Source organism: Lithobates pipiens, unplaced genomic scaffold (genome assembly GCF_037356315.1).
Source record: "Lithobates pipiens isolate NorthernLeopardFrog02 unplaced genomic scaffold, aLitPip1_a1.2 Scaffold_16, whole genome shotgun sequence".
NCBI lineage: Eukaryota > Metazoa > Chordata > Amphibia > Anura > Ranidae > Lithobates > Lithobates pipiens.
In genome coordinates, this window is record NW_027507748.1 from 568592553 (window position 1) to 568617601 (window position 25049).

Below are 25049 nucleotides of genomic sequence, written 5' to 3' on the forward strand. Positions count from 1 at the left end.
AGGGCAGCAACATGAAAGTATTTTCAGACTTAAAGCAAGAATTTAATATATCAAATAAAACTTTCTATAAGTATTTACAACTCAGGCATGCAACTCAGATACAGTTTAGGTCACAAATAATTGAATGGACCCAGCTCCCATTCTTGGCCAGCATAATTAACTCAAATACATCTAAAGGTTTAATTTCTAAAATATATACCAGCTTGGAAGCCGTAAGAATAAGCAGAACAGGGCCCTCTAAGAGCAGAGTGAAATGGGAAAGTGACCTGGTGGTAATAGCAATAGAGGACTGGGAAGAAATTCTGGAGAGGGGAATGTTGGTCTCAATTTCCCCCGCGCAGAAGGTGTCCCACTTTTTTTTGCTACATAGGGTATAGTACACTCCGGTAAAAATGTTTCGGCTTGGATGGAAACAACCACTGCCCCAGATGCGGTGCATCGGGTGATTTTATCCACATGTTGTGGAAATGCCCGAAGCTATATAAGTATTGGAAAGAAATAGTAAATAGCATAAATAAAAATTTTAGCGCAACAATAGAACCAACAGCTAAGATCTGCCTATTGGGAAGTGTGGAGAGGGGTAGAGTTCTGAAAGATACTTTAGAGCCAGTACGGAGATGCCTCTTTCAGGAAAGAAAAATGATCATGCAGAAATGGCAGGCTCATACCTCCCCGATAGTGCAGAGTTGGCTTAAAACAGTTAACTCAGTCATGGGGAATGAGAGAGTGATGTATACTCGACAGGGCAACTACGGGAAATTTATCAGAATATGGCAACCCTGGCTAGATGAGATGGGGTACTCCCCCTAAGGGGGGATTGAGTTGTACTTTGGTCCTTTTTTTTTTTTTTTTTTTTGTTCTGTTTTTCTCACTTCTTTTTCCCCACCTTTTTCCTTATCTGATAGCTTTTGTAATATATGATTAGTTGATATATGTACATTAAGATGGTGCGGGGGTGAGGGTGGGGAGGGTTGGGGGGGGGGGTTTGGGTAGCTGAGGAAAGAGTATTGCTATAATATATAAGTCTTGCAATATTTATAATAAGTAGAAAGGTATCTGTTACTTTTTATATTGTAATTTTTGTCATTGTTAGGCCACTTATGTAATATTACTCTATAAATTAATTTTAAAAAGTATTAAAGTAAAAAAAAAAGATGTCAGTTGTGAAAATTGGGATTCTAGGGACGGTTGGTTTGAAGGTAGGGGTTCCAAGAAGGGTTAGTGTAAGATTTAGGGGCACATGGAGGGTCAGTGTGAGGGTGGGTATTTCAGTGAGGATTGGGATTCCAGGGATGGTTAGTGTAAGGCCAGGATTCCAGGCAGGGTTAGTGTGAGGACTAGGGGTTCCAGGGAGGCTTGAATTTCAGATAGTTTTGGTGCAAGGTTTTAGACTCCGGGAGAATGTGTGTGAGGGTTACTGTAAGGGTTCCAGGGACATTTATTGTGATGACTGAGGTTCCAGGGAGGTGTAGTTTAAGAGATGAGGTTCCAAGGAGGATTAGTGTAAGGGTTAGGGTTTTAGTAAAGGTTAGTGAGAGGGTTGAGGTCTAAGGGGGGGTTTAGTGTGAGGGTTGGAATTCCATTGAGGGTTAGTGTGAAGGCTGAGGCTCCAGGAAGGGTAATGCCATGGTTATGAGTGATAACATGAGGTTCGAGGCTCTAGAGAGGATAAGTGTGAGGGGGCATTAGGATGCACACCTTCTAATCCCAAAATCAGATTTATTGCCATGAACTTTTGTTCTGTCTTCCAGGAGTGAGAAGGCATTTCATACATAATCATGGATTTAAAATGACATAAGGATTTTGCAGAAAGCAGATATGCTGTATAACAGATAACGTAAACAGTTTATAATAAAATGAAGATTTAACACCCTTTGCAGGGGGTGATTGAAAATAATCTTTTATTACATAATTGGTTTTAGACAGAAACTTTCAACATTTTTATCTTTATGGATGTCTTCAGATATGTTCCTTTATCAATTCTTAGACTGATGTTCTTACAGGTTCTAAAAAGGAAAAGGATATTTAATTAATAAAATAGACTCAGATGTTGGTGTCACACTGTGTGGTTACAAAGAATGTTTAAAAACTTGTTCTTCTGTAATGCCCTCTTACTGCCTGCACACTTCATGTCTATGTGCTGTACTGCAATGTCTCAATCAACGTAAGTGGTTTTAAAAATTTGTTCTTCTGTAATGCCCTCTTACTGCCCACACACTTTATGTCTATGTGCTGTTCTGCAATGTCTCAATCAACATAAGTGGTTTTACTGAAGTCTGTAGGAATTCTCAACACCAAACAGGCAATGGGTGGATCTGCTGAAGCATGCTATTAAGCAAAGTGTAAGATACATATTATGTCACCTTCTACTGACCGGCTTCAAAATGTTTCCTGAATTTCTTTTTTTAACTGTGTGCATACTTGGCTTTTAGTTATTCAGCAAAATATTGTGCTTAATGTTAAATGTAAAAATTTTTGATCATTTGGGCTTTTCGTTCAGAAAAAGCAAGAGGATTTTTGAACCAGATTCTTACAGCTAATAAGACGCAGGAAAAAGTACAACAGTCAACATAAGGAGAATAAACATTTAAAATATACGTTCAATAAAGGTATTGCATAGTACATGTGTTAAAAGAGAACTGTAGAAAAGTACTTAGCTAGAGGGAGAGAGCAACTATAAAGACACTGTGTGGTTTTTTTTTTCCTCTGTGGATTGAACTGGATGGACTTGTGTCTTTTATCAATCAGACTAATGCTTGGTCAGAAAATGCAATAGTGTGTATGTTCCATTGGACTTTTGCTGGCCGAATTTTGGCCAGCAAAAGAGTGAGGGCATGTTCTCAATATTTCAGTCGGAGAGAGTTCCTATCCGAAAATGCATTAGTGTATATGCAATTTCGATGTACAAAAACTCATTCATGCTCAGATTCAACTATGAGATGGAAGCTATTGGCTACTGGCTATTGAACTTACTTTTTCTAGTCCCGTTGTATGTGTTGTACATCAACGCATTCTTGACGGTCGGAATTTGGTGTGACCATGTGTGTGCAAGACAGCTTGAGTGAAATCCAGTAGGAATTCCGTAGGGAAAAACATCAGGGCTTTTTCCAACCAAAATTCCGATCCTGCGCACATAGCATAACTGTGTATGCTTATACAAGACTTTTATGCTGGCTTCAATGCCATTTAGTATCCATCCAGCAGAGAGAGCTGGTGGGTATGAAGGACTTGAGAGACTTTAATGCAGGTCACATTGAACAGTGGAAATATAGCCTGGGAAGAGGTTCTTGCATAAAAGTAAATCAAATGATTGACTACAACTCCCAGATATAGAAGGGGAAAAAGAAGTTTTCTGGGTTTTACGGGAGAGAACTTTCTTGCTGAAGGAGACTGCACATCTCGGCTGCTGTGTGTGTATTCATCATCTGTAGCCTTAGGACTGGAGTGCTGAGGACTGGAGTCTGAGTGCAGGGCCAGAAGGATTGCTGACAGCCAAGCATCCAGCTTGGAGTTCTCTGGGTGTTTGGGACTGGTGAGCAGCCGCTTGTGGCTTTTGATTTTACCACTGCTTGCGGACTGAGTAAGTAAGGGACTGACCATCCATCCATTATATGGGCAGGGGCCAGGTGGTTGGCACCCAAGAGAGAAGAATGGCACAAAGTCCAACGGAGGGTTGAAAAATTATTATTTGGTTAAGTTAAAGATAACAGATAAAAAAAACAGAAGCAACAATCACAGCAACATTTGATATTTTGTCTGCAGTAAAAGTGACAACTACTTGTTTCATAGTTTCAGGCAATATGGAAACAGTGGTACCAGAACACAGGCACACCAGAGTGGAAGGTCTACAATGTTGACACACAATGGCAAGTTTCCAGCAGCAATGTTGTCCCTTGGATAAATCTTACACTACAAGGGAACATTTTTGAAAAGGGATAGTTGATAGGCAGAGCGCGGTGCATACAGCAGTACAATAATGGTGCAAGTCCTAGTTCAAAGCACTATGGCCCAGAAGCTCAGAAGAGTGGGCCATAGTGTTCTTAGTCTGTCCCACTTCATCGGGGCCCTTTCTCTAGGGCTAACTAAGCTGACCCTAGCCAGCGGGGAACCTGCCCCTACTCTATCCACTTCACAACTGCATGCCAACTACAGTGGGGCTCTACTATTTATTAGCATTATCCACACCAAATATGGTGGCTGAGGTCATCCAGAGTTGCAGTGTCCAGTCGGACCACTGTTCCCCTAGTATCATCTATGGAGGCTTCAGGAGAACAAAAGCTCCTCTCATTCTCCATCCTTCTGTGCTGAGGTCTGCACACAGTGCTATCAACAGAGAGGCAGGCAAACTGCACCTGCCTACAACTAGTTTCGAATCACTGCAGACTTTTATAGGTGATGGTACAGATGTGCACCACCTTAAAGACTAGGACCCACTGATTAGCTGGCTGAAGACTGCGACTCAGGAGACATACAGGTATACTTACCAATTGTTCCACAAGGACACCAAACTACTACTAATAGTCAATAAATGTATTTTAGGAAAAAAGGGGGAAGGGGAAAAGAGGCGCAAGTTTATCCACTAATAATGGGTCATTTTTATTTGACCACAATTAAGTCCTTAATTAAGGTATTGGTGCCGTAACCAAATAGCATATGGGAAAAAGAAAAAACACAGTTTGAAAAGACTCAAACTGCAAAAGAGGTTACTTTTGGGCACCAAGAAATAATTCAAGATAGAGTTAATTCGTACAAAAAAAATAGTCAGTGGTACCTCTCCTGAGATATATATATATATATATATATATATATATACACACACACACACGCGCTAAAACCTTTACTAACTATTGATTGCAGAGGAACTAATGTGGGATTTTTCATTACTGTTGATACTATATATTACTGATGATGTTTATTGCTAGGTTAATCTTGTTTTAGTAATTGATTTAGACTAAACTGCTATGCTATAACCTAGTTGTTACATTGGTTAGTTTACTTTGCGCAAACAGTTTATTTTACCAGCTCTTTGATATTTTGTACATTACTATTTACTTTTGTTCTGGGACAATATACTTGCTTTACTTACAATTAAACAGTCTGGATATTATTTTCAGATACCCTTACAGTTGTGTGTAGAATATTGATACTTGTGCTCACATAGACATTAGCAGCAACTCATTACCCATCCAGGTGTGTCAGAAGGAGTAAAGCTGTTCCTAGAGTTGTGGCTAAGTTGTGGCAAAGAACAGAGAACCAAGCAGCTCATCCAGGAATAAGTGCTACAGAAGTACTGTATGGACAAAGCTTTTTGGCCATACTTCTCTTCTGGGTCACAGGAGCTTATTTATTTCAGCACTCCTGTGACCCAGATTCAGCCGACAGTGGGCTAAAATTGTTTAATCGGGATTCACCCAGATGTCTGACTGGGAGCTGGCTCAGCTTTCTCAGCCTTTCAGTGCGCTGCTAACTGCTTCTGCCCCCTCCACAGCCCAACACTCAGTGAAGACTAAGAAATAGAACTAAGTGATCAGTTCTTGGTCTTAGAGCTAGATGCTGCTGCTATATAGGTGAGTATGCATGTTTGGTTTTATCATACCCCACACCTCCTTAACGTGCTATAATGCCTGTAGTAAAATGTTTAACATTTTGGAAAATGTACTACAGGGATTATAGTACATTTTGTACAAATATTTATTCCCTCTATGTTTATTGTTGTCTTTTTGGATTGTTTTAACCACCTCAATACCAGCATGTTACACCCCCTTCCCTTCCAGGCCAGTAAACATCTATGATTTAAAACATCCATTTAGAAGAACGGGTCCCCACCAGCCATTTAACTACAATGGCAGGTCATAACAGAGTTAACAAAGAATGCACACAAAATAAAATTTCAATAACGTAACCAATGCAGAAAAATAAGGAAAACTCAACACATTTCTATAGCACACAGAAAATTACAATCTAAAATAAGAAGAAAAGCTAAACGGTTGATGCTAATGATATGTATAAGGTTTAAAATTTACAACTTACACTGTTGATCCAGGAGATGTAAGCAGACACTCTGGTGAACACCGTGGGCTTCAGGTAAGCATTGCAACCAGAGGAGGATACAAAGCTGGTGACACCATGGACCTGGTACCCGCCACCGACAGCACAGTTCAGAGGTCCACCAGAATCACCCTAAAAAAGACAGGAACTGAATTTAGGAGAGAATGCAGGAAAACTGTTTTACATAGAACCCCATCAATTGTTTTTACCACACTTGCTTTCATGTTGGCTTAAAAGAGAAGTCATACAGTCATACTCACCTAGGTGGATGCAGCATTGGTCCGATGTTACTCCTCTACACCGATCAAAGACCACAAATCGCTCAGTTCTCGGTTTTCAGTGAACAGAGTACCAGTCACTGTCAGTGGCAACAGATGCGTTTGATATCTTACAACTGTAAATTATGATTGTGTCTTCACTATTGATCTAAAGCCATTTTCCTGTATGTGGATAATTGATTAATTGGTGTGTCGACTATAGATCAGTTATTCCTACTGGAAGAGATTGATCAGAAATTGATCATTCATTTAAAGCATGTAAAGTTTAACAGTTTATTTTCTTTAGAAAGTAGCCACAGTATTAATAGAACAGCCTGTTCCTTGGAAGCATTCTGCAGAGAAGGACCTTTGTTCTCTGTAAGGAAGTAGTGGTCTTCCTGCAGAGGACTGATTGAGTTTCAGAAATGTAATGCTGCCTACTGGTGGGGTAGCTCTAGTTCTGACACAGTAGAGGGTGTGCCAGAAAAGACAGTTGTTGTTCTTTGCAACATGCTGAAAGGGCACAGGCTTTTTTTTCTGCTCTGGCTGCTTTCTAAGGAAGATAAACTATGTGATTTTGCACACCTTTTGTTTCATGTATTTAGCTGATGTTGTGACAGGTGTAAGTTCATATGCACTTCAACACCATTCTTCCCTCTTTTATCTTCACCCAAAGGGCATTTAGAAGGAGATTTTCCAGCAGGTTGGAAACTTGGAATACAAACAGTAATGACCACTTTCAAAGATGTAATCACATGTTATCACTTCCTACACTATACAGCCTGACTATGGCTTGTGTTTCATGTTGGTTTTTTGATTAGGGATGGGTCTGAGACATTTATGGCCAGTTTTACTTACCTGGCAACCAGCTTGGACTCCATTGCCACCAGCGCACACCATGGTTGTCTTCACAGTGCTGCCCCAATAGGAGCTGGTAGAGCAAGTTGAGTGGGCAACAACGGGCAGTGGAGCCTGCTGGAGGATGGAAGGCAGAGATCCACCAGCTGGAAAAAAAAAAAAAGATTTATTACTATTTTTAGTGCTGCTGGTATGAACATTTCTCTTATTAGCTCATAGCTATAAGTTTCATCCTGATTCTGACAGAAAACTAGGAGTAACTGGACTTTCCATGTTAAAAGTTACAGAGGTGTAAAGTAGACTTTTTTTCGTTTTCAGAATTTGTATTCAGAATTTTCTAATTTTCTTCTAATTTATTGATTTTTTTTCGAGTGAGAATTCGACTGGAGTTCAATGTAAAATTAAATTCGAAATTCGGACGAATTTCGCTACGTTATTCGGAGCATTTGGTAAAATTTGTTTATATTGTAATTCGGGTATTCGGATATATCCTAATCTCTGAATAATGAAAAATGTGTCAGAATATTAATTTGGAACGAACCGCACATGGTGTAAAGCATGAATTTCCCATAAAGAACAATAGCACAAAAATCTATTAACATTCATCTAGCGCTCAAAGGTTCTAGACATTCTTTGATTAATTACCTGGAAATTGATCATTTAAAGAACTCCGTCCTAATAGTAAAGGAACATATACTTTATGTCTTAAGAGAACAGGTAAATCATTAAATGCAACAGATTTTATGTCTATGCCCACCCCGTCCACTACATCAAGCTATATGATAGCATAGCTTACACAGGTCTGAACAGGGAAATCAGCACATCATGAAAGCTCAAGTTTGTAACACAAAGAGATGATGATGAGAAGAGACCCCACACAGCTCTCCAAAACAGTATCTGTTAGTTGGTTAGTTTGGATTTTGTTGGAGCACAAGGTAAAAATGAAATTGAAAAGTTCTATGCTAAGTATACCTGGTACTTAATTTTTTGTTTCATCTGTCATATTGTGTTGTGTTTATAGGAGATAAAAAAAAATCCTGGTAAGCATCTTGAATGTGATGGTAAACCTAGCCATGATGCAGCATTCAACAGATTATTTTATTCCTAAACGTATTTTGCAGCAACTTACTGGTAGTTCTTCCCCATCCAGAAATGATGCAGTTGTAGTTGTTAGCCAGGACAGTGCCATCAGCTGGCAGTGTAGCCAGTTTTACATAGCTGTTCAGAGTTGCGCTAGCAGCCAGATGGAGGACGGCAATATCATAACTGCAATGACAAAGTATAACATATACACAGTTAAATACAGCAACTAAACATTATTTGTTACATTTTATACAGGAAAAGCAGAAGGTATACAACCAGTATCTTCCAGTATATTCCCTTTGCTACCTGTTCTTGTGACCACACATAACGTAACGGGAAATCTCCCTAATGGACACACAGACAGTTATAAAAAAAAAACTGACAAAAGTTCTTGGTCTTCTCCAATGAATTGAAAAAGTTTTTTTTATTTTTTTTTAATCTCTACTCTCTATCTCTCTCCAATCTCTATCTCTTTTGAAAGATTCTGCTCCCTTCCAGTCCCAGAGACCACACAGGAAGTGAGTGGAAACATTTAAAACAGAGAAACAGACAGCAGTTTAAACCTGATAGGAGTCCTTATCCACCATCTGAAAAATCAAAAGATTTGGCTGGAGTTGGACGTTAACTTAGCACACTAAGCATACCTGCCAAGTGCGCAGTGTAGATACTGTCTATAATTTGCAACCCAGGTAACATCCTTACTTAGATCGCTGTATTTGTTAATTGAAAGCATTGTAAGTGCTAAATTTAACTTGGTGCCAGCCTCTTGTGATCCCAAGTATAGCAGACTGCCAAAAGAAGCCAATCGGTTGTCCTGTAGTGCTCATGTGCTAACAAGATTTTTTTTAATGCAGCAGAGAAAAGACAGTGCTTTGCTGTATAGCAGAGCTGGGTAAATCTTAAGCCCCATACACACGAGCGGACTTTTCGACATCCAAAGTCTGACGGAATGATTCCGTCAGACTTTTCGATCGTGTGTGGGCTGCAACGGACTTTTGATTCGCAAAAGTCTGACAGACTTTAGAAAATGGAACATGCTTCAAATTTTTCCGACGGAACTCCGCCGGACCCAGTTCCTACCGAAAAATTCGCTCGTGTGTATGCTATTCCGACGGACTAAAACCGACGCTAGGGCAGCTATTGGCTACTGGCTATGAACTTCCTTATTCGAGTCCAGTCATACGTCATCACGTTCGAATCCGTCGGAGTTTGGTGTGATTGTGTGTGTCCAAGTCCGCTCATTCGAAAAGTCCGTCAGAACTCTGTCGGAACTCCGGCAGAACTCCTTCGGAAGTCTGTCAGACATAAGTCCGCTCGTGTGTACGGGGCTTTAGACCATAGATGGACAGAAATACAAGTTCTTTGGAGTTCCGAGTTCAGCTTAAGGCCTTGTTCACTTCTATGCTTTTTTTAGTGCTTTTCAGGTTTTACACAAACACACTACAGTCCATTTAACATGGTTTCCTATGGGTCATGTCACATCTGTGCATTTTATGGAAAGGATCAGAGACATTTTTCTGTTTTTTGGCTCCATAAACTTCAATGAATCATAAATGTGTTTTGAAAACTGCAAAATGCACCTGGAATATGCAAACTGCAACCTGCATAGGTGTGAACTAGGCCTCAATATTTGTAATACCAGATGTCTTAATGAATCAAGTTAATATCACCTCTCTGGTTGTGGTTGTCACTCTTTCTCTCATTACTGTATATTACATGGCATGTGTTAACGCTAAAGTCTTGTGCAGTCTACAGGATTTTGTTAGGTGACATCAAGATTTCTTTCAAACTGAAGCACCAGTTGTATGGCAAAATTCTATATAATGTAGATATTATTATTATAAAATACTCTGGTTGAGCCTCATGTTGGTAATGGAACTGTTACACATGCAGACATTCCTTGTTTGCGTATTATGCAGTAAAAGTTTTACATTAAATGTGATATTTGAATGGCAAACTGAAATTTTGCTTTAGATCACGTCTGCTTAGTTCTTACCCAGCAGCAACATTGTTGGTATTCCATGAAGCATGAATACGTTTTGCTGACACTGAGATCACCTGTTCAGTTCCATCGTTTGCGCTAAGGTTGTGTTCTCCCAACACCACACGATAGGTGGCTACCCTGAACATAGTCAAAAAGAAAGTCCGTTAAATATCATTAAAAACGAATTATACACAAATCTGGTTTTACACATAATAACAGATACTGTTTGCTCACACTAGAAGATGAACCTTTACATTTTCAAGACTACCTGTGCCTTGTATTCTATGCATACCATAATTAAAATGATCTCACACGTGCCTTGGCCTCAGATTCAATTCAGGGAGTCAAAAAAGCACCTTGGCAAAAATAGGTAGCCTGCCTTTCTAAAACCAGTAACCAAATTACCACTGTTTGTGGTATTTTGAGGGGGAGCAATGGGGTTGATTTACTAAAATTGAAGAGTGCATAATCTTGTGCAGCTGTACATAGTGGCCAATCAGCTTCCAATTTCTAATTTCAGCTTGTTCAATTAAGTTTTGACAATAAAGCCTGGAGACTGATTGGTTTCTGTGCAGAGCTGCGCCAGATTTTCCACTCTTCAGTTTTAGTAAATAAACCCCAACGGCACAGCATAAATGCCAAAAACAGTATGGCAGCTATATGGCACTGTTCTATACCAATCATGTCCTGCAATAAGCCATGCAAAACATGACTAAGACTGGATTCACACCGATGCATTTTTAGTGCTTTTTGCATTTTGCAGATTTGCTCTACAGAACGTGTTCCATAGGAACCCATGTTAAATGTACTGTAGTGCAAATCTGCAAAGTGCAAAAAGCACCAAAAATGCATCATATGCCAAGCAAAAAACTTTTGGAAAGAGTCAGGAAAGATTTAAACTCCTGCTATTGTTTTTTTTTACTGCTATTCACATACTGTAGCCCCCAACTGCCCTCAATTTAGACTGCCCCTCTTTGGGAACAATTCCCCTTTGTTTCTCATAGTAGGTGAGGTTGAAAAAAGACACAAGTCCATCAAGTCTAACCTATGAATTCTCATTCCTTCTCAGTTGTCCCTCTTTTTGGTCAGATATATATATATATATATATATATATATATATATATATATATATATATATATATATATATATATATATAATCCTATAAACAAAATATTTACCTATAAAAATGTATATGGAAATAATATAATGGTAAAAAAACACTTGTTGTTTACATTGGATAAAATAATTGCTTGAAATCATTTTGAGGAGATTTGTTGTGGTCGGTGCAACTGGGAATGTCCTTTGTCTACATACTCTCTATTTAAATATGCTCCTCTTTCCCATCTTAGAAAATTGCAATACATATATCCACATTTCTGTTAGAGAGGTTTATCGTCACTTTCTGTCCTGCTGACAATGAAATACTCCTCAGAAAGTGAGAAAACATCTGAAACAGTGACAGAGCCAAAAATAAAAATCTGGCAGGGATTCTAACCCTCCCCTACTCTACTTAAAACATTTTTGCCTGTTTGCTGTGCTGAGAATTACGTTGCTTGGTGTAAACAGTGTCAGCAGAACAGCAAGTGAGGGGGAAACCCTCTAAGGCTCGATTCACATCTATGCATGTTGCTTTTGAGTGTTTTTGCAGTGCTTTTTGCGGTGCTTGCCGCGTTTTTGGACACGCGTTTTTACAGCGATTTTGCCACGTTTTGCATTTTGCGTTTTTTTTTTTTTTGTTTTGTTTTTACACTGTGGTTGCTTAGCAACCAGATATATACAATGAAAAAAAAGAAAAAAAATGCAAAACGCGGTAAAAAACGCGGTACTTGCATTTTTGATGCAGGTCCATTGACTTCTATTACATGCAAAATGCTGCATTTTGCATGAAAAAAAAGTCCCTGACCCTTTCCAAAAATGCAGAGGCACAAAAATGCATTGATGTGAACATGTTCCATAGGAATATGTTAAAAAATTTCCTTGCATTTCTGCAAAATGCAAAATGCATCAAAAAACGCACTAGTGTGAATCGAGCCTTAAGAAGACATATATAGTAATAAAAACCTGACGGGTCCGAATTTTCCCTTACTCTATCCCAAACGAAGACCATTGCTTATTGCTTTGGGTCAATAAACATGCAGACTGTTCTGTTTTTTATGACATGTATAAAAACAATTAAGGGTTTTAAACAGGCCTTAAGTGCAGCACCTCCACGGTTTCTCACAAACTTTTAGAATGGCTCTTGCATGGTCTGAGCATCACTGGACAAAAATAAGGGTTGATAATAAATCCATATGCCACTTATCTTGTATCCACATGGCTTCTAATCAACATTTATTATTGTTTTATTACAGTGTTTCATGGACTAGGTTGTTTGTTGTGCTCCTTCTGTATTTTAGGTCATCTCATAATATTTCCCAATTCCATTGCAATTTTTATCTAGTTAATACTGACCAATAACCTGTATGTAGCATTGTTTTTGGTTACCTGTCCACGCAGTGAGCAGCAGTCAAGACACGGTTAGCACGGATCAGGGAACCTCCGCAGGTGTGGTACCAGCTGCTGCCAGAGATATATTGGAGAGATACCTAGAGGTGGAAAATGATAATGGAATTTGTGTAAACAATAATACCTTAAGATTATTTTTTTAGCTGTACTAGAGTGTCCTATCTAATTGGTATTGTACAAAAAAAGCTTTTTAAAGGAAGACTATAATCTTTTTATCAAAATGTATACATTAATGTGGTCTAATAATGCATATATAATTTTGTTTATGTGTATAATATTTAGTTAACTATGTACATAAAGCAGCTATGTTGATTCCCTAATCCCGCTGTTAAAAAACAGTCCATGATTTGTAGCAAGAGATCATGTGATCTAGGTCAGCCTTTTTCAACCAGGGTGTCCAGGCACCCTTGGGTGCCTTGTGGTTTCTTCAGGTGTGCCTTAGCAAAATGCCTAAAAATTGGCCAAAAATTGTATACAAGTCAGTGTGTGGATGAAGCCTGCCTTTTAGTTACACTATGCCACAGGTTTTCATTGTGCACCATTACAACATTTTAGCAATGGCATCATCAGCTGATAAGGAGGATGTCAGTCACTTGCAAAGCATGCTTGTTTGACCCTTCTCTGCCTCTCTCCATCAATACTGGGGTCACATTAGCTGAGTGATGGAGAGAAATTAAGGGAAAAGAGAAACATTGGGATACTAGTCAGTACCAGTTTGCAAAAGTGCAATTGCTTTCTGAGAATAAATCACCTCTAATATTCAGTGTCCTACTTGCTTGTTTATTGCTGGGTTATGTAAAACTATTAGAATAGTTTTTACATTTTAGAATGGGGTGTTCCAAGACCGTCCATAATTTTAAAGGGTGCCTTGACTGAAAAAAAAGGTTGAGAAACACTGATCTAGGCTGCCTATGGTGGCAGCTGGGGAACATCAGATGTTTATTCATGGAAAGAGATAGAAACCTTTCAGTTTACAATGATATTTTAATTTGCTGGCATATGCTCTATTGATTTATGGAACCTATTCCCCTTACTGATTAGTCAAGCACATGTGCAGTACCCCTTGGACTGCCAACCCCAAACACTGCCTGACTATGGGAAGGCAATTCATTTGAGATCTGTTTTTTAATGGATATAAAGGAGATTATATAGGGGAGCTTGTATATTTGTCCTTTTGGCTATACGCATTCAAACATCTGTTAAAAAGCTATATATGACCTTTATTGTTAAACTTTTGTTTTTTTAAACACTACTACTGTTTCAGTGTCTAAAGCCCTGTGAGGCATAAACATGTCAGCTGGTTGCTCTGTTTGTTTTAGTGCTATTTCAATGAACTGAAGACTTTTGGAGGATGTGTAATATGCTGAATAATGTTTCTTGCTACACTGTTTCAGTGAGAGCTATAATGCCCATTTCACACCAGTGGACCAATCGGATCTGCCTGTCAATTTTTCGGGCAGATTTGATCGGACCACCCATTGTTCTGTATGGGACGGCGGTTGTCAGTGGACATGTGTCCGCTGACACCCGCCAGCATCCAGTCTGATGAAATCTGCTAAAAACAGACAGATAGGGATACGTTTGCCATCCACCCGGCAGATCAGATGACAGTCGGATGGAAACAGGCATGCAGTCCATCTCCATTTGACTGCCCCCTGAGAGCAGTGGGTTGTGTCTGTTCTGTATAGTGGAGCAAACACGGACCTGTCATCCTCATCGGGGATCAGCAGAGAGATCCCCCGCTGAGCAGGTGGATCCACTTGGCCGGATTCCATCACGTGTGAAAGGGGCCTAAACTTTATATTCCTCCCCTCTTTCTTTTCCTTTCACAACAATCAACCTGATAAGCAGTGAGAGAAAATCTCCCCAAACACCAATAAAAACCTTAAATATGTAGCTTGAGGGGTGCTGGATAGGAAATTTGTTTAGTTCCTCAGTGTGAAGATAAGTCCATGTTGTAGAGTACAATGGCTTTGGATAGGTAGCTCTCCAACACAAAGGGGGTCAAAGGCACCTTGGGTAATTTCTAGAAGGTGCATTTAGATGATAAGAGTCAGCTTATTTATGACTTGAACTATACATATATATATATATATATATATATATATATATATATATATATATATATATATATATGTATCTATACACTATACTATACTATACTTTTTAACAGTTTCATCCATTGTTCTTTGCAAGACCTCTCAAGCTCTCTCAGGTTGAATGGGGAGCATCGGTGCACATCTATTTTCAGATCTCTCTAAAGATGCTCAATCGTGTCCAAGTCTGGGCTCTGGCTGGGCCACTCGGGGACATTCACAAAGTTGTCCCATAGCCACACCTTTGTTATCTTGGCAGTGTGCTTAGGGTCCTTTTCCTATTGGAAGATGAAGCTTCTCAGCAGTCTGAGGTCCAGAGCGCTCTGGAGCAGGTTTTCATCAAGGATGACTCTGTCCATTGATGCATTCATCTTTCCCTCGATCCAGACTAGTCTCCTAGTTCCTGCCACTGAAAAACATCCCCACAGCATGATGCTGCCACCACCATATTTTACTATAGGGATGGTATTGGCCTGGTGATGAGCAGTGCCTGGTTTCCTCCAGACATGATGCTTGCCATTCAGGCCAAAGAGTTTAATCTTTGTTTCATCGGGCCAGAGAATTATGTTTGTCATGGTCTGCGAGTCCTTCAGGTGCCTTTTGACAAACTTCAGTCGGGCTGTCATGTACCTTTTACTGAGGAGTGGCTTCCATCTGGCCACTTTACCATACAGGCCTGATTGGTTGAGTGCAGCAGAGATGGCTGTTCTTCTGGAAGGTTCTCCTCTCTCCACAGAGAAAGGCTAGAGCTCTGTCAGAGTGGCCATCGTGTTCCTGGTCACCACCCTGATTAAGACCCTTCCCCCACGATTGCTCAGTTTGGCTGGGTGGCCCACTCTAGGAAGAGTCTTTGTGGCTCCAGACTTCTTCCATTTACGGAAGATGGAGGCCACTGTGATCATTGGGACCTTCAATGCTGCAGACATTTTTCTGTATCCTTCCCTGGATCTTTGCCTCAATACAATCCTGTCTTGAAGGTCTGCAGGCAATTCCTTGGACTTCATGGCTTAGTTTGTGCTCTGACATCCACTGTTAATTGTGGGACCTTATATAGACAGGTGTGTGCTTCTCCAAATCATATCCAATCAACTGAATTTACCACAGGTGGACTCCAATCAAGCTGTATAAACATCTCAAGGATGATCAGTGGAAACAGGATGCACCCAGAGCTCAATTTTGAGTGTCATGATAAAAGCTGTGAATATTTATGTTCATGTGATTTTTCAGTTTTTATTTTTAATAAATTTGCAGCCTGCCATATTACCAGCCATCAGCTGTGCAATCTGTTTCCCTCTGAGGGTATGGGTACCTTCTTGGTGAAATATACATCTTCCGCCCAGGTTCTTGTCTCTTGAGGCTGCCACTGATTTCCATCTCACACAGCTCCTGGGGGAGGTTTTTTGCCATTGTTGGCTTTTCATGCACTTAAGGACCAGGCCTCTTTTTCAGATTCGGTATTTACATGTTTAAAACATTTTTTTTTGCTAGAAAATTACTTAGAACCCCCAAACATTATATATTGTTTTTTTTCTAACACCCTAGAGAATAAAATGGCAGTCATTGCAATACTTTTTTCACATCGTATTTGCACAGTGGTCTTACAAGCGCACTTTTTTTGGAAAAAATTCACTTTTTTGAATAAAAAAATAAGAAAACAGTAAAATTAGCCCAATTTTTTTATATTGTGAAAGATAATGTTACTCCGAGTAAATTGATACCCAACATGTCACGCTTCAAAATTGCGCCCGCTCGTGAAATAGCATCAAACTTTTACCCTCAAAAATCTCCATAAGCGACATTTAAAAAATTCTACAGGTTGCATATTTTGCGTTACAGAGGAAGTCTAGGGATATAATTATTACTCTCGCTCTACCTATCGCTGCGATACCTCACGTGTGGTTTGAATAACGCTTTCATATGCAGGCACTACTCACATATGCGTTTGCTTCTGCACACGAGCAGGGACGGGGTGTTTTTTTAAAAAAAAAATCTTATTTGTTTTACTTGATTATATTGATTTTTACACTGTTTAACCACTTCCCGACCCGCGCACAACGACGATGTACGTCGACAGAATGGCATGGGCAGGCATATTGGCGTACAGGTACGTCCAATATTCGATGCCGCCCTGCCATTGGTAGCGCGCCGCCGACAGCGCGCTCACGCGCTGGTCGGGACCCCCGTGAGTCCGGTCGCGGGACGCGCGGACTCGAATCGCCGCGGGCATCCCCGCGATCGTCTCACGGAGCGGCCGAATAGAGCAAATGCTGTGTAAACAACATTTGTCTATTCTGCCTAGCAACTAGTGACGCTGATCTCTGCTCCATGTGATTGGAGCAGAGATCAGTGTACACTAAATGAAAGCCCAACCCCCCCACAGTTAGTAACACTCCCCTAGGAACACTTAACCCCTACACTGCCACCCACTGGTTAACCCTTTCACTGCCAGTGTCATTTACACAGGAATCACTGCATTTATATAGCAGTGATTACTGTATAAATGACAATGGTCCCAAAAATGTGTCAAAAATGTCCGATGGGTCCCCCACAATGTCGCAGTCACAATAAAAATCGCTGATCGCCGCCATTACTAGTAAAAAAATAAATAATAAAAAATTAATAATAAAAATGCTATAAAACTATCCCTATTTTGTAAACGCTATAACTTTTGCGCAAACCAATCAATAATCGCTTATTGCGATTTTTTTTACCAAAAATATGTAGAAGAATACGTATCGGCCTAAACTGAGGGAAAAAAATGTTTTTTTATATATTTTTGGGGGATATTTATTATAACAAAAAGTAAAAAATAATGTGTTTTTTTCAAAATTGTCGCTCTATTTTTGTTTATAGCGCAAAAAATAAAAAACGCAGGGGTGATCAAATACCACCAAAAGAAAGCTCTATTTGTGGGAAAAAAAGGACGTCAATTTTGTTTGGGAGCCACGTCGCACGACCGCGCAATTGTCAGTTAATGCGATCTGGTCTTTGACCAGCAAATTGGTCCGGTCTGAAAGTGGTTAAAAAAAAAATTGGATCACTTTTATTCCTATTACAAGGAATGTAAACATCCCTTGTAATAGAGAAAAGCATGACAGGTCCTCTTAAATATGAATTCTGGGGTCAAAAAGTCCTCAGATCTCATATTTGGACTTAAATGCAATAAAAAAAAGCTGCTGCCATTACCGAGATATCCCTCTTCAAAAAATGGAGGTACATCATTGTGCGCCATCGTAAAGTGGTTAATCATTTTACCTCTATGGACGTTTTGGTTTGAAGTGGCTTTTATCATTTAGAGTGATATACCTGCCCATATACAGAAATTTTCTGACTACTTTAAAAAGAGTCATCCATACTACATCTATACTACATCAGTAGGCCAGGAGTGTTTCATCAATTGCATCTATCTGTGCTTCTCCCGAAGAAGCAAGACTCTTCTCGTGAAACGTGTCGAGATCTACCACGGCTATTCCAGACTACCGACAGTCATCTTTGTGACACATCCAGGTCTCATGGAAAGGTTGATTACATGAATGCAAAATTTACCAATATAATGACATTTACTATATTTTTTCTTTATGTATCACGTTGTTTTTAGATGTGCATTGAATAAATCATTTATAAATTTTACTTAGTATGTTTTGAAGTGTGCTCTTTAAAAGTCCCATGGGCATTTTTATTGTTGTTGTGTGTATACTAATGGGCACTGGGTAGCACCTCTATTCATCCCACACCAGCTCTTTTCTCTTTAAGCCCCTTTCACACATGCGGACAGTATGTCCGTATTTCATCGGATGAAATACGGACATACATGCATCCCTATGGGACAACGGGTGTCTGCGGATGCACATCCGCAGACACCCGCTATTGTCCGCCTCCGCAAGTGTCCGATTCTGCAGACGGAGGAAAATCCTATTTTCTATCCGTCTGCAGAGCGGATCGGATGAGTACGGACAGACGGTCCGTGCTCGTCCGATCGCCATAGAGGAGAGCGGAGAGCTGACAGGGCGGTCCCTGCACAGTGTGCGGAGACCGCCCTGACCGCAGCCGGCTCAGCGGGGACAACGGATCGATCCCCACTGAGCGAGCGGATCATCACGGAGCGGATCATTACTGATCCGCCCCGTGTGAAAGGGGCCTTATAGTATATCCTCTGTTAACTGTGGCACCTTATATAGACAGGTGTGTGCCTCTCCAAATCATGTCCAATCAACTAAATTTACCACAGGTGGACTCCAATTAAGTTGTAGAAACATCTCAAGGATGATCAGTGGAAACAGGATGCACCCAGAGCTCAATTTTGAGTGTCATGACAAAGGCTTATGTACATGTGATTTTTTTCTTTTTTAAATTTTAATAAATTTGCAAACATATCAAACTTCTTTCCTGTTGTCATTATGGGGTCTTGTTTGTATAATTTTGAGGAAAATAATGCATTTAATTAATTTTGGAATAAGGCTGTAACATCACAAAATGTGGAAAAGTGAAGCACTCTGAATACTTTCTGGATGCACTATATCATTGGAAATGGATTTGGCACAATAGTGGGGGTGGGGAAAGCTTAGCCGCAAATGTGTGGCCAAGTTTTAAATGGATAGTTCTTCCCCTTTAAGAGCAGGGTCACATACAAACATATTGACATGTTGTTGGTGCATGTATTTTTGCTGTTGCATTTCAATTACCTTCATTTTTTTAAAGTACTGTTTAAAATGTCATGACTGTAATGTGTACACAGAAGGTGTTTTTTGCAGGATTAAAAACACTATTTATTTTAATCTCTTCTATCTTACCTGCCATGGCCATGCATTTTTAGCAGCATTGGTTCCTCCCACTACACGTGCATTCTCCTCAGCATCCTCAATGTACTGAACACTATCATGGCAGTGTCCTTTTGGAAAAAAGAGAACACATTTAATAAAAAGCATATCTTCACTCCAGATTGCAATCATCACATTAGCCCAACAGGTTGGGGGTAAACTGGCAGAAGGTCGATGAACATAGGTGAATCCAGAAATGTAAAGGTGCTGAAAGTTGCTCATCTGTATACATATGCTAAAGAAAACCCAAGGAAGAAATACCTACCTCTGGTACCACTTCCATTTTAGCTTCCACAGGATCCCTAAATCCTAAACTGTTCAGATATATAAATATCAATCCAGCCTTCTGTGTCACAAATCTGAACTAACCCATCCCACCTTACTATTGTCCATTGAGGCTCCTTAAAACAAACATGGACAAATAGTAATGTTTGGGAAGGAGATGTTGGGCCTGAGTCTGAACCCATGAAGTTGGGTAAATAGTTATGTCAGACCTTGTATTTGAGGATCATGCAGAGAAAAACTATTTGGATATGCAGGTTTTACATCTGCTTCCTATTGACTACAATATAAAATTCAAAATAAAACACATTCTATATCCAATGCAAAAAAAACAAAAAAACTATTTGGAGGATATATCAAATAGATTGCTTACAGAATCAGCATTTATTTAGGCAAATCAGAAATTTGTAAATTTTCATACCGCTGTCACTAGGCTATTGTTTCTAGCCCATATATGTGTTCTGTTGAAATGGTTTTCCCCTATGTCTCCTACGTTTGAGGATTGACGTACACAAGTTAATTCTACCCTACTTAAAGAAAAACATATTTTGAAATGCCGTAAGTTTAATAAAATATGGGACCCATGGATACAGACTCCTGGCCTTGCCCCACTAGACTTAATATATTTAAGTCTGCTGCAATGCTAATTGTAGTAGGCAGATGCATTGACTAATGGCCTGCAGCCTCATGAGTTGCTCTGACACATGCTTTCATGATTTAAACTTTAAAGTAATAGGATGGCTTACAGTTTTTTTTTTTTGCTTTTGTTAAGTTTGTTCATGTACCAGAAATTTTCCTTGCTATGACAACGCATAGTCAAGCCAAGGGCATTTGGCTTGGCATGTAATTTTTTGATATAACCTAATATTCATCTAGTCACTAGTGATCCCCTTTGATGCCAGGTTTTGCTCAGAAATTATTCTGGAAATGTATGATGACATCAGAAATATGTTAGGACGCATGTACTGGTTATTGTATTGTTTTCTTTGTATGTTTCCTTTTTGTTTGTTTTATGTAAAATGACAAAACCTTTAACAAAAAGTAATTTGAAAAAAAAAAATTGTAAATTGCAAATTCTTCTCTATTTGGCTCCCCTGTGTCTGCGAAAGCAAACAGGTAACCACAACAGCTTCAAAAGTAATCTACAACCAATTTATAATAAAGAGAGAATAAATCACCTTCTAAACACGTCTACATATTGTATGTTTCACTGAATTTTGACATAGTTTTACCACAGTAGGGGGATTTATAAATCAAGCTGTAATCCCTACAGAAAATATAAACGTGGTAGCTGCTTAAGTCAGAGGAAAGGTGACCTAAGGTACAGCAATTAATAGTAACAACAATTCCCCAGCACTCATCAAGCTACCTATAGTGTTGGTAAAGCCAAATAAGATTTTTGTTTTCAACCCCCTCATAAGGGCGTAACACAAATATGCGGTGTCCCAGAAATGGGCTTTAATCCTGGGCACCACATATGAATTTTTCTATTTGTGCTGGAAGCATGCTCGACCACACGTTTCCAAAGCGGAGACTGAGTCGTGACAGACCCAGGTCTCCTACCAGCGAGTGGGACCCAGCAGAACTGGATCCTGATCACATTATTGCCGTAATAGCCTCTGATTGGCACAGTGTCACAATGATTATTCATTTTGTAGCCTGTGCTTGTGTTGTTTCTCCTCTGTGAAGAGGTGAGATAATAGACTTCTCTACTAGCAAGGTGGAAAAAATACATTGTATCTATTTTCCTTGCTGGACATGTCTGTACAAAAAAATGTCTGTTGAAGAAAATAAAAATTACCTAGTTCAAAGCTTGACCTAGTTTAGTGAGTGTAGGTGTCAGTGCCATTTAGTGTAAGTGTCACTTAGTGTCAGTGTTTGTGTCAGTTTTTGTGTCAGTGTATGTTTGGGTAAGAAAAAAAAGGTTATATATCTAGTGTCAGTAAGAGTGTGAGGCTTGGTTCACACTGTTGTGACAATCACTCACTTTGGAGCATTTGTCGCAGCAGAAGTTGGATTGTAGTTGGACTTCATTCTGTGCAATGGAAACGTTCTAATCGGTTCGACTTGAGTAGCTCCAACTTAGAAAAAGTTTCCTTTACTACTTTTGGTAGTTGCATGCAAGTCGTGCTGGGGTCTGCGGAATTCGGGTGCCGTGTGAACCCAGGCTTAGTGTCAGTCCAGGAAGGAGAAAAAACAAAATGCATACTATTGTTGCCTAGCCCTACTACGGGTACAAAGAAAAATTTACGCAAACATGTTTGATATCACCACAATCGTCAGGAGTAAGAGAATTTATTTTGCAGGTTTTTTTGGTGGTGGTACATAATAATAGCATAAAATATTGGGACAATTGTTAAATTATTATTTTTTCTTTACTATTTTACTATTTTGGGCCAGTTGTTCTTTCGCAGTAAAACAAAATCAGGCAATATCTATTAATATTTTCCACCAAATGAAAGCCCAATCTGTCTTAAAAATGTATGCACTAAGTAGTTGCAATGAGTTGCAACACAGGCCAAAGCAGGGCTGGACTGGGACAAAAATTTGGCCCTGGACTTCATCCAGACCAGCCCACTTTAATTTTGCAAACAAGCACAAAAACAGTATATAAAACTATACGTAATTGTTCAAAAAAACATAAGTAGCATAACTTAAGGAGTACTCACTAACCTCTTTTATTATTTCACTTATTCTCCTCTGTATTTTTCTCATCTTTCTCACATCACTGCGTGAAGTTGAGGGCAAGCCGGGCAGCCATTACTTTGTCACTGAAACCGGCCCACTGAGCCATCGGCCCACCGGGAAACTCCCCGTAGTCCCAATGGCCAGTACATGCCTGGGCCAAAGTTAGAAAACTGGGTTGGGGAAGTTTGTATTGTTCTTGGTTGTGAAAGGGTAGATCTTGAAAAAGTGACCAAGAGGTAATATTTCTGTTTGTATTTCTTTCTATTTCTATTATCCTGCTGACAGGATAATCATTCATTTACTGTCCCTGCTGATAAAATAATCCCTCATTTACTGTCCCTGTGGCAATGACATAAGAAAATGGTATTATAAAATTGAGGAAAGGGAGTCTACTGGAGAGGAAAGCTATATGGCAATAAAAACTCTCACTCACAAAGATTTCACATCACTTTACATTCCCCAATAAGGGCCTAAGCAAAAATGAGAAACAGACATGGTTCCAACCCTTCCTTATTTCATGCAAAAGTAAAAACATTTTTAGACGAGTTTGGTTTAATAGCCCTCTACTATGAAAGCCCAGATTCTGTGATCTGTCACTGTCAAGCACAGGAGACAGAACAATGAAACAAATAGATTGAGAACCACAAAAACAAGGTATGATCAGGATAGTTAAAAGTCATATGGTACTCTAATAGATATACTCTAATTGCTATAACTTACCACAGAGGACAAATGCAGCAAGTAAAACTAGCTTCAACATTATGGATGTGTTGTGTTCCTGAGAAGACCAGCAGCTACAGTGGGGTCCTGCTATTTATTAGCCGGGCTTGGCAGATAAGGAGGGAATATTCACAGGTGTTTCATATGCTTAATTTAGCATGTCTCCTTTCTTATTCAAGGATACTTTGAATGCTTACATAAAGTTTGCTAGGAGGATTTTTGCTAAAAAAAAATGTGCTTTATTTATTGTCTTGGGAAGGCAGAAAAATTGAATTTGCCATTTTGCAAACCACCCCAGGGGAGGTTTCTTTTTTTTGTGGTATCGCTCAGAGGTCAGTATGTACCGGCAAAAACAATATAATAGAAAATGATAGTTGTCGTTAAGCTTTTAGAACACTGTGGATTATCGGGGGAGTATTGTCACAAAGGGGATAGTGCACTGTTATTGCCAAATGAACAATTTTTTGATGAAGATAATCTATTTACCTTGTTACTGGACCGTTAGTATTATCAGAATAAAGCTGTGCTTTTATACAGAGTCCCCTGCCATGCCCCAAGCAGCTAAGTCTTCTCCACATACACACATACCGTATATACTCGAGTATAGGCCGACCCGAATATAAGCCGAGGCCCCCAATTTACCCCCAAAAAACTGGAAAACGTATTGACTCGTGTATAAGCCGAGGGTGAGACATGGCTGTCCATCCCTGTGTGTCCGTCCATCCCTGTGTGTGTGTCCGTCCTTCCATCCCTGTGTGTGTGTCCATCCATCCATCCATCCCTGTGTGTGTGTCCGTCCATCCATCCCTGTGTGTGTATCCATCCATCCATCCATCCCTGTGTGTGTGTGTGTGTGTGTGTGTGTGTGTGTGTGTGTGTGTGTGTCCATCCATCCATCCCTGTGTGTGTGTCCGTGCAGCCTTGTGTGTGTGTCCAGCCTACCTGTGTCCCGAGCCTCCGTCCCGAGCCGCCGTCGTCCCGAGCCGCCGTCGTCCCGAGCCTCCTCCGTCCCGAGCCGTCGTCCCGAGCCTCCGTCGTCCCGTGCCTCCTCCGTCCCGTGTCGTGCCGATGGATCGCCGCTCCAGGATCGCCGCTCTTCTCGGCGGCCATTCTACAATTCAAAAGCCGCGCCTCCGCCTCCGCCTGTGATAGGCGGAACACTCAATTTCCCAGCAGCCTGTGTTCCGCCTATCACGGACATCCTCTCATCCTCGTCCGTAGTACGAGGATGAGCGGATGTCCGTAATAGGCGGAACACTGACTGCTGGGAAATTCAGTGTTCCGCCTATCACAGGCGGAGGCGGAGAAGGAGGCGCGGCTTTTGAATTTTAATGTCCGCCGTCTGTCTGCTCGATACGCTGATCGAGCAGTCAGACAGCGGTGACTCGAGTATAAGCCGAGGGGGCACTTTCAGCCTCAAAAAAGAGGCTGAAAATCTCGGCTTATACTCGAGTATATACGGTACATTGTAACAGTCTGTACCTCACAGGTAGGGGTGTCCTTTAGTCTTAATCCGATCTCTAGGGGTGTCCCTTCCCTCATGAGGGTTGACCTTGATAGGGATAAATCCCTAACCTTAAGTCAAAATGTAGCCCTTCACCTTTCGGTCCTCCTGGACTGCATATATCAACAACACCAAAACAAAACATTGATACATACCTATACAAACAGCAGTCACAGCAAAATAATCAGGTGACTTTTTCCAATAC

The 25049-nt window shown here is 40.1% G+C and overlaps 1 protein-coding gene across 1 annotated transcript; it reads right to left on the reverse strand.

Moving 5' to 3' along the window:
• Window positions 1-1884: 1884 nt before the first annotated feature.
• On the reverse strand, window positions 1885-23493 carry LOC143983696 (chymotrypsin-like elastase family member 1). The gene is made up of 8 exons (XM_077483698.1): window positions 23341-23493; window positions 19624-19721; window positions 12717-12817; window positions 10243-10368; window positions 8293-8429; window positions 7164-7309; window positions 6031-6180; window positions 1885-2006 (listed from the first exon to the last, which is right to left on the reverse strand). Exons 1-8 carry the CDS (start codon window positions 23378-23380, stop codon window positions 1998-2000), a joined length of 807 nt encoding a protein of 268 aa, XP_077339824.1. The 5' UTR covers window positions 23381-23493; the 3' UTR covers window positions 1885-1997.
• Window positions 23494-25049: the final 1556 nt, after the last annotated feature.